Genomic DNA, 15,129 nt, shown 5'->3' with positions numbered 1-15,129 from the left:
ATAAAATGTAATCAATTGAGCAACATACTCATTTCTCGCAGTCCAGCGGTCAATACAACAAACTGAATTTAATTTCTAATTGTTACAGCATTACTGATAACGACGTCATTTAATCGTCAATGCAATTATTATTCATCGAAAATAGTGATAAACGGTTAAACTTTGAATTAAAACTCATGTTCTAATTTTTTTGGTTTTATCTTTTGTTGTTTATCGTGCATAGGCCTAAAGTAAAAACAAGATGATCAAATGAAGTTGATTTCAGCTTCAAGAATAAAACTAACATTAATTTTACGCTTAGATGATTAATATTTAAATAATTTATAATATTTAAATTAAAATTTGAAACCAATAAATGCTTTTTCAGAATAAAAAGTTATTAATTAGTCTGGTGTTGTATTTTTTTTCCGTCGTTTCGACTAAACCATAATAATAATAATCGGTGTGTACTTATTATTAATACCGTTTTATTATTGATTGCAACTTTTTAATGTTATTGTTATGCGTTGTCAGAGGGTCGGGACCACGGACGATCGTCTTGGAGTGATCGTTCGTACTACTCCCGATCGTCTGTTCCGATCCCCCTAAATTTAATTTAAATCCCAAAAGTCCTCTATTTATTATAATAATTATTATTCTCCGATCCTAAATGGTATTACAGTTTTTTATTTTTTGGAATTATCATTGCAGTATCCTACTACAGTTAGTGTAGGAGTGTATTTGAATCGAATCCATCCATATAATGATTGTTACATAACCCAAAATTTGAAATATTGCACCGGCCCCCGAGATAGAGACAACAACAATCCATGTTTATTTTTTCTCCATGGTTAAGTTTTACAAAGTTGAAAGTTAAAATGGCCGTAGATGGCGTTAGTTTAACGCGCCAAACAAAATTTTATGATGGAAAAAAAACATTTTGACGAATTGCGGTGTTTTGCTAAAAAAGGTTGACCGACGTGTTCTGTTTTACTTTTTCTCCTAATCATGTTACACCTCATTTCATTAGTTTTTAATGATAAGGAGTTTATGAATAATCCAACAACCGGTCTAGTGCAGGCAGTAGCCTGGCCCTATAGATAGGCCTAGGCTAGTACCTTTTTATTTTAGCCCACCTAGCCTAGCTAGGCTAGGCCTAGATAGGCCTACTACACTAGCTAGGAGAGGCTAGAGGCTAGGCTAGTCTAGACTAGAGTAGAGGTGGTTATAGGCCTAGAGGCCAGGCTAGCCTACATCCTACTATCCCCGGAGAAGCATCCCTAAAAGCCATCCTGCCTAGATAACTAGATACGTTAGCCAAGACAAGTCTAGGTTAGAAGCCCTATATATGAGCCACGGCTTATCCATCCATTTCTCTTGCTATAATTTATTGATTATTTATTTTTAGGCCTTTTTTCAGAGAATAAATTAAAAAGGCTTCCTATCTAAAAAAACAAATGATAATTTAATAAAATAAGGCTAGGCCCTACATTTATTTATGTTTAGGCCTAGTAGGCCTATAGTAGCTTGGCCTAGGCCTAGGTTTTTTAATTTTACTTTCAATCATATATCAGATTATATGCTATAATAATTATAATAATATATTAATATAATAAAGATATGCTATAATAATAATTAATTAATAAAAATTTTGTTTTTTTACAGTAATAATCTGAAATCCAGAACAACAATGTCTAGTCAAGCACATTTTGCAGTTTTAGATTCTACCATGTCTCAACTGAATAGAACCAAAGAAATGATACCATCTGGGATGCAGAACACTATAGAGGTAGCACTGGACCTGGTAGAGTATGATGGTATAGTCTGATTAATTAATTATCTTCTTTTTTTTAGGCAATGATATTGCGCAATGAATGGTAAAAAATCTGACTAGCATCATTAATTCATGTACTGTGTTAGTGTAATGTTCCAACCCCCAAGTGTGATGCATTTTAACAGATTTGCACGTTTTAAACACATCACAAACTACCTCGCGCAACCGGTTGTTCAATGTTTACTAGAGGTGCGTCACACATTAGCAACAAATTAATTTGCCCAATCATGATGCAATGGATGATGATTGCGTCCTGATTGGTCAACTACTTGCATTGCGCTTACATACTTGTGGGATCCTTAACAATTAATTATGCTTCTTTGAATTGATTAAAAATATTATTTGAATTTACTGCTGTACTGGGAGAAATGATTCTGTTGCCAAAACTATTTATTTAATTTTGCATTGATTATTTTAACAGGCAAATCAGAACAGTTGAAAGAGATGGAAAACACAATGCTTGAGATGATAGCTCTAGAGAGAAGTTTGGATCAGTTTAAACAAGCAGTTGATACAGTAAGACAACAGGTGTGTAGTTTACCATTGTAAATAATGTATAGCAACCAATGGATCCAGTAATGGTTAGCTTTTTTTTAATTTTATTTCATCATCACCCTACAGTGACCAAACGTCACCATTAACAGGGTTGAAAGTCGTAAAATATAACATATTATAGCTTAAGCCTTGATCACACTGACCCTAAATATTAAAGATGTATTGTCCCCCAAAAACATGAAAACTGAAGATTAGCCATTTTGTAGTTTTAATATAAAAAAACAATGTTTTCTCTTATGAAAAGACAAATGGTTAAATTCAACACCTATTGGCTGACAGCCAGTTGACAATGTTTTGCTTTAAATTACATTTTTTTTAGGTAAATATTTTTTTTCCATCCAATTGTTGATCAAAGTGAACTAATATGGGACAATCCATTAAAGTGGCATTCGAACCAATACATTTTCAGGACAACATATCTTTCCTGCAAAATTGATTAGCCAGGGCTAAGTCTAATATGAATGCAGGCTACAATCTCCTCCGGCTTAAAACATTCTAATTTTACTTTCCAAGAAATGTGTTGTCTCTATATTATAGCTATTAATTTGTATATGACATTTTAAATAATAAGATTATAATTATGATAATTATTTATAACATTTTGATGACAATCTTTCATATATTAAGGTTGCCAATGACTCTAATATTGGCTCTTCAGAAGTAAGTGTTATTAAAATGTTAGAGAGTACCGTAAAGGAACTTGAAGCAGAGGACAACAAGACGCCTCTAGAGGAACATGATCATTACCAGGATATGCAGAAGCAAATTTGGCAGGTACAAAACCCAGGTAAACAAGTGTTCCTATTGTTAGGCTACTCTACAGCTCACTATGCCGGTTGGTAAACACTAACTCAAATTTGCGCAAGCGACTGCAGCCATGTATATGGCCTTGTTTTCTTTTTTTTTTGGGGGACAACCCACTGCACAGGTCATTCAATAATGTTATATTATAGATAATACTGGTATTTTTGATAAAAATCGCTATGTCTAAAATATGATAAAGCAATGAAGTATACAGAGAATTAAACCTTATATAAAGATTTACATTCAGTGTTCCTATTTTAATTGTATTTGAAAAAAGTTGACTTGTTCAAAATGTTTTGCCCTACCCCAGTTGATTTTACCAAATATATAAAGAGAGTTTTTAAACTTATTTCATTCTGTCTATTCTCTTCCTTCTTCTATTTCTTCCTCCATTCTGTTTATTCTCTTCTTCTCATTTCCTTCCCCATTTATTTTCTTTCTCCTTCATTCCCGTCATTCTCTTTCCGTTCTCTTCCTCTTTCATTCTCTCTGGATCAGCGTAAAGAAGGCTTTATTTTTTATTTTGTCCTTTAACCCATATTTTATTGAGCCTATATAATTAAGTGTTACTGCCCATCAAACATTTTCTGTGAAATATTACTGGTTTTTCTGGCCTGTAACATGGTGTCCTGTATTGGGACAGTTGACTTATTACTATGTATTCATTGGTTTTATAGGTTCTGTATACCAACCATCTCAATCAGAAACTGAATTTGAAGATAGCCAGGAGTTTGTGATGACACAAATGGAGATCAGTCTCAAATGTCCAATAACACAGTCTGAGATGACGGAACCAATGAAAAACAAGCACTGCGGACACAGCTACGAGAAAGCAGCCATTAGCAACTATATTAGGACTTCTAGGAGAAAGGTTATGTAAGTACTGTACTCTATATAATGCTGCGTTTATTAGAACTTATGAACTCGGAGTGTAGTAGTATTTATTCCTTATAGTAGTACAGTATTTCTTTCTTATTTATTACCTAAGTAATAATAATTCAGAAAGAACAAACAATTTTTCTTGATAGGCATTTGTATACAATCTGATTTGAACTGTATAAAGTTTTGAAATTCCAAATTAAAGTGATTTTTTTACATGCTAGGCCTACTAGATCTATATGTCTATGAAACAGGCTTTCGCCTGGGAGAATGTCTATGGTGGGTCATTTCGTCCAGGTTTGCCATATGAATGCACTTCCCAGAAAATATAGACGTATTTATATGTGGAGATGGTAAACCACAATCTAAATAAATTGGCTTTTTGGTACTTTTCTCTGAATTGATTAGAAAAAGTGTTTTTAAAAGAATCTAAGAAATTCATCTTGGTTCAATGTGTTACTCTATCTCTAGCAAGACCACTTACTCACTCCTTTAGCCATTTTGGTATGTTAAAAAGGTAATTTGTAATGGGATTATGGCAAATGTAATTATTAAACAAAAATTCATTGCGACGTCCAAACGCTATGTTTACAGTTATTCAATCATTCTTGGCCATATTGTTTACATTACAATCGGGTCACAGAGAGGTCATAAATTCACTGATAAAATAACTATTAAGTTTCCTGTCTCTTTGCAGGTGTCCAGTATGTGGATGTGGAAACCAGAACCCTTTGAAAATGGAAGACTTAAATGAAGATAAAGAATTACGATTGATGATACAGCGAAAAAATCGTCATAGAGTGCCTTAGAGTTTATGTCAAGAATAAAAAGAATTTTACGCCAAAGAAAGTTTATACACCTGAAAAAATATGAAAATTAATACATTGGCCATGACGGAAATAAATAAACAATCCATAATATTTATTTTCTACATAGTATTACGTTGATTTTGATATTATGCCTAGTTGTGGTTTTAGTTTCAGAAAGTATTTGTATTAGTATAGCATGTATATTCAGTGTTCTTACTGGTTTTACCAGTTAGATTTACTACAATAAATTGCTTTTAAAACTCTTTCTACACTATCAAACTTGTTTGACAAAAAATAGTGTGAAATATGGTAGTGATATGACATGTCCATATATGGGCACATCACATTTCTTGTCACATAAAGTTTGATAGTGTAGACAGAGCTTAACAGGTATTTTTGAAAATGGTAACATAAAATAAATTGTTCAGTAATGGTAGGTTAGGCTTAGCCATTAAAAACATAGACCAAGAGCAATCGGAGGCTAATTTTAGTCAATTGGTTTTATCAAGTAAAATATATTTAAGTTTGTTGTATTAGATTAGATACATCTTAGTTTTAAAGCCCTGTCTACACTATCAATTGTTTAAAAAAATGTGATGTGCCCATATATGGACATGATGATGTCATATTATTACCATATTTGGCCACATCACACTTTTTTTGATAGTATAGATAACCCTTTTTTTGTTTAAGGAATCCTTGTAGTTTATTATATAGGTAAACTTTACTTTTAAAAAATATGTATGTACTTTCTATGCATGCCAAATAATATTAGTGCCTTTTATAGAGGAGTTTAGATAGATAAAATGTTGTATTTATATGCCATTAATGCTAATAATGCATATACGGTATTGTACTAGTACTGTATTACTATCTGTTAAGTTATCATAAGCCTAAAAAAAGGCAATTCAGAGACCGATGTTAAATAGCGACTAAAAAAATAGAGGACAGCAGACCACTTTTTTAAATGCTCACGCAGCTTCTTCTTCTACACAAACACAATTTGTAGACCATTTACAATCGTGCAAGTTGGAGATTCTAAGTACTGCTGTTAAATAAATGTTATGTTCTATTTTCATTGCAATTTTAGACTTTTTTGCGATGACAATTAGCCGGTTAATAATAGGGTTTTTAACAAAAATAGTATTGAAGATGCAAAATTACAATACAGTATTGTAATTTTCTATCATTATAAAAGCAAATATTGTATAGCGCCGCTATTCAAATCATGTCCATAATAAATAATTATACAATCTTTTGATATAATAATACTGTACGCCCACTTGGTGCATCGTATTTGCGCCGCGCGCCGATCTTCCTCTCGCACATGAATGAAACGTCAATTCGATCGATCGCGACGAGGAAGTGCGCGCGTACGTATAGTATAGAATAAAATTAATGGTAAATTTTAAAAAGCAGATTTTACATTTTTTAAATGGATCAGTGTTTCATATTATTATGGAATATCTTTTGATTTTTGTTTGTTATCAATGCGTTTTACATATCCGTGTACGTGATGAGTCGCGCGCGTGTGATATTCAGACCGCCTTTCAATCGTGATTTTAATAAACGAAATTGGTATGTAAATTATATAAAATCGCTTGTTTTTTTATGATGTTTTTATTTTTATCTTCCAGCAATAAGATAGGCCTAGGAGGAATGCACATGCCTATGCAGAAATTAATATAGCCAGGGTCTCCCTGGTTGATTGATGAATTTAATTACTGGGGGCTGAAATAGGCCTAAAACTATGTATTATTACTATTAATGTTGATTTGTGCAAAGCTCATGACAAATATCAATAGGCCTAGGCTTATGGCTAGGTACCTATAAATGGTAGGTACACCGGTTGACGTATATTATAAATAAATAGGCTAGCCAAATATTCTGAACGACGAAGACAAAAGAATGATGATGTTAGAAAGAGGGTAACCGTCCCGCAAAATCCCTTCTGTTCTTTTGATCGTTTGCATGCGGTTTCCTCTAAATTTACGTCACTAAATTCCTGCCTGATTCATCGTCGTCGTATCAGCAGCTAGCTACACACACAAAATACTGTAAACAATGAAAAACCGTACGATATCCGCATTTACATTGGAACGTGATGATTGGATACGCCCGTCATTAGGTCACGATTACATTACCAAATATGGAAGTTGAATGCCCATATTTGGTAAACTGAGACCGGCCTCGCTTGCGTCATTTTTAAGATTGCAACATCCCGAAATATTCCATTGCCAATTTTTTGTTGTGTCTAGCCAATTTACAATCTTAATGAAAAACATAGTCCCCATTTAGTTTGTGTTGTTTTATGCACATATTTAACTAAGACAAGAAATTATTTGATATAGGTTTTTAAATATATTTTATGAATAGTTGCTTTATATATAATATGATAAAATATCATAATTTATAAGTAAGAATTTATTGCGAAATACTATAACCTGGCGCGTATTAATACAAGTAAACAGATTTGTAGAAGTGGTATATGAAAGACATTGTACTCATTCATGACACACTCACACGTTGCAAAATGGCCTGCAATCGTTGCGAAACAGAAAACTCTCGCAACTAGCGAGAAAGACTGACGGTAAATCCGTCCCCTTTAGCGGGCAGATAGGTGGAAATTGTTCAAAACATCAACAACTAGGCTAGTATCCAAGCAGACAAGAGCAAATCTACCTTGAAGTAATAACACAAATTGTAAGTAAAATACTTGGTGATTCTGCGAAGTCGACTCCACCTTGAACAGCAACCGTGCCGCTAAAGAACCGCCGCCCCACCAACATACATCAACGTAAACATCAAGGGCGTGAAAGAGGTTTTCGTCAGTCAAATTAAATAAAATAGGAAAATTATTTTATTTTAAATGAACCTTAGTTGAAGGCTAAACAGTGTAAATAGTTTTATCGACATTTGTTAATCAAATTATACGAAGATAAGTTTGATTTTCAGCAATATTAGTTCAACATCAGTTCAGTTGTTTCGTCATATTTTATGAATGAACTATCTTTTGCGAGATTTTAATGTTTTTGTCTCAGGGACCGATGTTATTGTTTAATATTTCTAAGAAGACTTTGTCATTGTACATACTTTTTTATACCAAAGACTAATTATTCTAGTAAAGAATAAAACTGCTAAAATTTGTCACCTGATATAATATATAATTTTAATTATAATAAGGAAGGAACAGTATCACAGCAGCTGAGTGAACACATTTAAAAATACCTAGAAATTTAAAGGTTTTGTTTTGTTTTAAAATTTTTTTATTACAAAACAATATAAAACCCTTGATTCCAAATGAGCGTTCAAAGATCTCAACCAATTGCAATCCAAAGCGATAATAACAAGGCGTATAGCCATGTTGTAGATTCACCTGGAGATTTTACCGCTTCTCTTAGTCCGAACTTATCAGCGCCAACACCACCAAATTTTACGCCACAGCAACCGAATGTAGTTTGTAAAGTTGGGAACTATGTTTTACTGGACGAAGTGGATAGTAAGCTGTTCAAAGCCGTAAACAGTCTAACCTTAGAAGAATGTGTGTGCAAGGTATGTTTTTATGTAAAATAATATTAATAACATTTATGAATTCATCCTTTTAAACTATTTGCAACATAACTCCATTATCGTCATTTCACAATTTTAAGTTTTGGACCTGTCGTTGAGATTATTCATATTCAAATTTAAGTACAAATGTTAATGTTGTATGCAAATGAAAACTGCTAGGAGAAAATCATTACAGATTGTAACTGAAAAGATCTGTCAGTGTCACATGAAATGAATTAACATTATAATTTATCGTTTTGACAGTAGTAGTGAACTATAAATGTAACGGTATAGCAGTAAAAATTGCGTGTTTATTTTTCATTCTCAGGCAATAGACATTCGGAAATACCAAGAAGTATTAAAAGCTAATTTTCACGTAGGACAACATGAAAACATTAACCAGGTGCTAGAAATATTACTAGGAGATTCATACGCTTACGCATTCTTTGAACGTGGCTACGGGGACATGCACTCGCATGTCCGTAGCAACCGAAAGCTACCAGAGGACGAAGCAAAGCAATATTTTAAGCAGATCGTCGCAGCTGTAGCGCACTGTCACAGTTTAGGTGTTGTACTTCGTGATTTGAAGCTCCGCAAGTTTGTTTTTCGTGATTCACAAAGGTGAGAGAAAATTAAATAAATATTTTTTGACGTGCAGTAAGTTAATTGGTATACCTGCTAACTTTTACAGTGGCCAATGCGCGAGACATTAAATTAAAAATGTTTTTTCTGAATATTTTATGGATGCGTGAGAAATAGCCACGTACGCTTGAGGCATAACAAATTGGCCCTTGTGCATGAGACTTGTCCATTGTGCGCGAGAGTTGGCAGGTATAGTCATGGATTAAAGAATAGAAGGATATGCATCGACGTGAGATCAAGGGTTCCTTGACTCTCGCCGACAGACCGCGGACCGCCCACAATGTTACAGTTTAATTAACCGCATGGTAACAACGAAACGGTCGCGTGCCTAATATATTGTTTACTGCACATGTGCAACGACATTTAACCTTGTTGGCTACTACGCTTCTTTCGCGCGTTCTTTGGTGGCATGATGTTTGTAGATGGTCAACTATTGACTATGTTGGTTTCTGCCGCGATTGATCTACGCTAATGATTTTTTTATGATGATTAAAGTAGCATTTTATGACCTGTAGTAGCCCTACATCTGAGACAATAACTATTAGTTGTCTCATTTGTTGTAAAATTACAAAATCAGCAAGAATGCTAGCCTAGCTAGGCCCAGGCCTTGTACTAACTAGGCTAAACTGGGCTAGTAAACCCTATGATTTGCCGACATTGATACTGCCTAGGTAGGCCTAGGCTAATCTTAAATACTCACCGTTGTCTTACTTCTTGTGTGAATAATAATAATAGGTAGGCCTACTTCGTTTGTTCGTGATCAAGTTTGCCCTGCGTGTACTTTTCAAAACGACCGCTAGGTAACGAATCGCAACTATACATAGCCAGCCAATCCCGGATCAGGGATCGCTGTTTTCATTCAATTAGGCCCGGTGATTGGATGTGATGTGGATGACATAACCCCTAGCCAATCACCAGGCACTACAGTTTAAATATAATCACATCGATAATTAAGGAGATTTATGAAGAAACCACTGCTTAGCCATATATTAAAAAACACGATTGTTGTATGTCTGAACACCGGCCACGCTAACAACATACATGGTCAAATGCATAATTTAATATTCTATAGATTAACGCAATTTTTAATGACAGAAGATGGCAGGCAAATAATGATAATTCAAATATAAAAATGGCATATTTTATTAATATTACCAACTACCTAAAATTACCAGTCGTAAGAAAGTGAACTTTTCGTAGTCCGATTGTGATGAAACTAAAACAGAATTATTCAGCAATATATGTTTGTTATCAATTAATCATCGACGCAGACATGTCAATAGAACATTCAGACTGCGCATACGATTTCTACATGGTTACGTTTTGGTCTCAAAAAATGTAACAGTTGATTCGCAGCGTTTTACAGAGGGCCGCGGTTAGAGACACGGAGTTCAATGAACGTGTTTGTTTGATTGGCAGCAGTGCTTTAGTATAGGCAAGCGCGTTGTAAAATCGTTTGATGTCACCGTCGATGCATATCCTTCTATTCTTTAATCCATGGTATAGTCTAGCCATCTTACTTTTAAGGTATCATTATCATGGAATGTTATTAAATTAAAGATGTACTGTACAGTAACTGTAATGATGATTTGAGGACGTCAAAAAATGATTTGTCTAACCATTTAAATTCTGTATCCATGTGAATCCTGTAAATTTATCACAGTCATCCACTTGCATTATGCTCGTTAATAGAAGGATGTTTTTAGATGAAGGTAAATTTAACATAGACCTCATGCTGTTGAAATTTGACATTAACTTTCTATTGCATGGGGTTGTTAAATAATAGATTTATTACACAATGTTGAGTACATTTATAACAGTACTTGCAACACTTCTTTATTCGATGAAGAATTTGATAAAGCTAGACCTGAATTAAGAATTTGACTATCTCGCATTCCATTTATTTTTCCCATTTTATGAGGACTATCTGATATTACAGTACATTAATTAAAATGAAAGACAATTCGTTTTCACAATTATAATTAAAAAGTTACTCAATACAGTCGTGATGGACAGCAGAAACATATTATGGATGAGAGTGTATTGATAATGTATGATTCGTCTTCGTCTTATGCAATACCATAATAATTCCATCATGCCAAAATAGCTCACGGTACACTGCACACAAAATGATTGCACAATTTACAGTGCAGTCTCCAGTCTCACTAAACTGTACCACATACTGATTGGGAGAGCCCATTATGCAATAGGGGATTTTGTTTGAAATAGGCTTCTGTTGAACTATGGTTGAACCATAGGCAAAGGTATGGTTGACCTGATCTCACTCTAGAATTCTAAATAGAATAATCCATTATTCAATAGGAATTTCAATGATGGGCCAACAGTTATATAATTATAGGCTTTTCATTTATCTGGTGAACAAACTGTACATATTTTCAACATAGAAAAAATATTGAATGGCAGAAACCATTATTTAAATAGGGGTTTAGTTCATAAATAAGCTGTTGGGCAGCTGTATTTATCCGTGTAAATTGAATAAATCCGGTTACCCTACCTGTGCTAATTAATTGCACACTAAATTAATTTTCTTTTTAGTCCCAGACAATTTCCTGTCTTATGTTATTGATGATATTCACATGGTTCAAATTAGAAGAAAACAGGGAACAAAGGAACACAATAATGACTCACACATTCACATCCTACATTAAAGTAACATGACACTATCCAGTAACCTTATAACCTAAATTTAATATGAGGACTGTCTAACTGTGCTGTCCCATGTAGGTACAGTACAGTGTAGGAGGCAAATGTGTGTTTCCATTTAAAACAATATTGCTAAAGTTGTTCATGTTTACTCTCTCAATTTTATGTACAGTGCATTGAGAGCCTGCTTATTTATATGATACACTATAGTATATACTGTAATACCCTAAGAAGGGAATGAACATTATTATTTATCAAATTATCATTTTTTTTTTTCTCTAGTCACTAACTTGTGACTAACCCATAGTACTTGTTGAACTCATATTTACCAGTCAACCAGTTAGTTATTAATAGTAATTAACAGGTTGATTTTACACAGTGAACAACAAAAAATAAATTATAAAATAAATAAATGAGAAATGAAAATTCATATTCTGAAAATAGTATATAAACTTATTTCAGTATGATGTGATGTTGTTTGGAGTTGTTCGATTGGAAAATAAACCCGTATACCTCAAACATAAAACATTTAAATTTATTTACAGTAAGAAATTCTTGTGATATAAATGTAAAAAATGAGTTTAGTTTTGGATATTAATAAATAGTAATTCCAAAAGTTTGTGTATTCCCACAATACACTTGCATCCTAAATGAACTGTGTTATTGCATCACCATTTGTTCATGGCCACTACCATCACCTGATACTAGGATAATATTTTTATCTATTGACTTCCTGATTGTATATATCTACTATATATACCATTGTGTCTATTGCCTATTGTAACCACACTTTTAATGACATCAATGTTCTGCTATATTTAGATTATAATCAGATTGGGGTTTTTTATTTTGTTTTCTACAATGAAGGTAAACAAACTAGAATTTGATTGGTAAATAAATATTTAACGTAATTTTTTTGTTATCTTTGCAGAACAAGATTAAAGCTGGATAAACTCGATGATGCTTATTTATTGGAGAATGTTGAAGTAGATGCAATGAGTGACAAACATGGTTGTCCTGCGTATGTCAGCCCCGAGATCTTGACCACCAGTACTACGTACTCTGGTCGCTGTGCAGATGTCTGGAGCCTCGGAATTATGCTGTATACCATGCTTGTGGGCCGATACCCATTCCACGATTCCAATCCTACGGCGCTATTCGACAAGATTCGGCGTGGCAAATACACACTCCCGGACAGCGTATCATCACAGGCGAAATGCTTGATTCGTAGCATGCTGCGAGTCGAGCCATCGCAACGATTGACCGCTGCCGAGATTCTTGACCATCCATGGTTTAAGTGTCCGACCACACCGATGTCACCATCGACGAATTCAAGAAAATGTCAAGACCAGCTGGTGCCCGATTCGGTGTTTCCAGATGAGGCATGTTTCTTCTAATAATAGCGCAACCAGAACGATAATGTTGTATTATCAACATCCGGCGTATTATTGAAAAGGCGTTTATCTTCCTGCTTTGTTCGTTCACCCTGATACCCGATGTGGTATTGTCTGCTCTAACATAGTATCGGAAGTTGGCGTCTTATCAATGCTGCACCAAATACAAACATTATCAAAAAGTGAGCTTAACGGATGTGTTTAGTATCCAGTTGTAATGGTTACTGTGCATGTTGTACTACTGTACTCAGGACTGTGTAGTACACTACAAAGGTTGTACTGTGTCCATGACTGTTCAGAGTACATTATAAACAGTTTTCCATTGTCCCTGGATGTTGATGTATCTGCTTCCCTCGCCCTCCTTATAACCATGTTGTATTCGCTACCTTGTCTGTAGGCGTCTTTTGACGAGGACGCAACCATAAATTAATAATTTAAATGAATAATGAAACAATGTATTGTTCAGACGATGCTAAAACTTACTGATTGTAACAATCGCAATATTTGTTTGTAGGTGCAAAATCAATTTGTGTCATGTTTCCTTCTCATTTGCATATGTGCACTGAAGCATATTATTTTGTTGCGGGAGGGATCAATTTAAATCTAACCAACATGATTCCAAACGATTTTCGCATGATGCATTTTATGTTTATAAACCGTACAGCAATTGGAGGGTTTCCATTTTTACACAGGCTAAGAATAATGAATAAATTTAGGTTATTCACTTCATACTGTACCGTGCATTCAAAATTTAATTTACTTTCGTGCTTGTGTTCGTATTATTACCGAATTGTCAAATCCAATCAATAATTTGAACTCGTACAGTACTCGAATGTTTTTAAAAAGGGGAAAATTTTTCAAAAAATGTCCATCCATTTACCCACCAGAAATCTAGGAATGAAAGAATTTAATTTGAATGTTGATTTAACCATGATTTAACTGAGTTACAATAAATAACATATATTTTCAACAAACTTATGGTGTTGTTGCCAAGAACATGGGAAAAGTGTGAAATCATTCCAGTTAGAAATGTTAATTTTTAAAGGACATTTATTATCGCTGCCATTAAAGTAAAAGAAATTGTATAATTTAAAATTCTAGTATAATAATAAAATATTTATATTACATTATATGATTATTTTTGGAATTCGATTCTTCCGTATAACAAATCTGCATATTTTGGTTTTTCTTTTTTTTTTACCTTCTCGTAAACTTATCACGCCAAGGAGGTAATATATCGTCAAAGTAAACTGAATAAAATATAAAAGTCGCATAATTAATTTGAATGATTTATTTTTGTGGTTTGTAATTACAGGAGAATATCTTTAAGCGGGTCCTACAAAGTGTCACCTTAATATATAGGGTTGTTGTCCCCTGGTTGGCTGTATTACAACAGTATTGCCCAACGTTCGAAAAAGTTCCCCTTAATAAGAAGACCATAAGCTCTGTTTATGCTATCAAAACTAGTTTGACAAAAATGTGTGATGGGTCCAAATATGGTAGTGATATTCCCAAATACGTTGGTGATATATGATATCATCATGTCCATATGGGCACATCACATTTTTGGTCAGTTTGACAGTGTAGACCAGATTTAAGGGTGTCCAAAAGCAGGAGTTCTAGTCCTACTGTAATTTGAAGAGCAAAGAGCATTACTGAAAATATTAAATCAAATTGTTCAATCTGCAAAAAATCATTGACATTTCTTCTGATTATTAATGTCAGGCAGACTGCCGCTTTCATTAGTTTTAATTACTATAAGTTATAATATAGTAGTAATGTATGTTATCTTTTGCCTCTGGAACTAGTCATCCGTACAAAAGAATAGAAAAAAACACCACGTGATTTCAAACAAACATCATTGTTTTCATGTTACATGTTATTAAATTTGCCTACAATAATGCTTTACAATAGCCATGATTAAAACGTGTGTATCTGTGAAATGATCCGGAAAACTTCGGAAATGTTTCCAACTCATTAATTGAACCCTTTGTACCAAATCCTGAAAATCGTGATTAAA

General features: G+C 33.7%; 2 protein-coding genes across 3 annotated transcripts; both read left to right on the top strand.

Annotated features, from left to right (window-relative positions):
- The first annotated feature begins 872 nt into the window (after positions 1-872).
- LOC140057023 (E3 SUMO-protein ligase NSE2-like) lies at positions 873-4,917 on the top strand. Its single transcript, XM_072102562.1, has 6 exons — positions 873-949; positions 1,645-1,796; positions 2,235-2,341; positions 2,996-3,155; positions 3,850-4,048; positions 4,749-4,917. The coding sequence occupies exons 2-6, from the start codon at positions 1,670-1,672 to the stop codon at positions 4,858-4,860; spliced, it is 705 nt and encodes a 234-aa protein (XP_071958663.1). The 5' UTR covers positions 873-949; positions 1,645-1,669; the 3' UTR covers positions 4,861-4,917.
- Positions 4,918-6,305: 1,388 nt separating this feature from the next.
- Positions 6,306-14,389, top strand: LOC140057008 (tribbles homolog 2-like). Of its 2 annotated transcripts, XM_072102551.1 has the most exons (4): positions 6,306-6,438; positions 8,262-8,412; positions 8,738-9,030; positions 12,647-14,389. In XM_072102551.1, exons 1-4 carry the CDS (start codon positions 6,377-6,379, stop codon positions 13,110-13,112), a joined length of 972 nt encoding a protein of 323 aa, XP_071958652.1. In that variant the 5' UTR covers positions 6,306-6,376; the 3' UTR covers positions 13,113-14,389. The 2 variants fall into 2 exon arrangements, with proteins under 2 accessions (XP_071958652.1, XP_071958645.1); XM_072102544.1 differs by lacking the exon at positions 6,306-6,438 and having other exon boundaries at positions 7,378-8,412.
- Positions 14,390-15,129: the final 740 nt, after the last annotated feature.

This window comes from Antedon mediterranea, chromosome 1, assembly GCF_964355755.1.
Source record: "Antedon mediterranea chromosome 1, ecAntMedi1.1, whole genome shotgun sequence".
Taxonomy (NCBI): domain Eukaryota; kingdom Metazoa; phylum Echinodermata; class Crinoidea; order Comatulida; family Antedonidae; genus Antedon; species Antedon mediterranea.
Note: the sequence above shows the minus strand (reverse complement) of the source record. Positions and strands in the feature narration are given on the sequence as shown.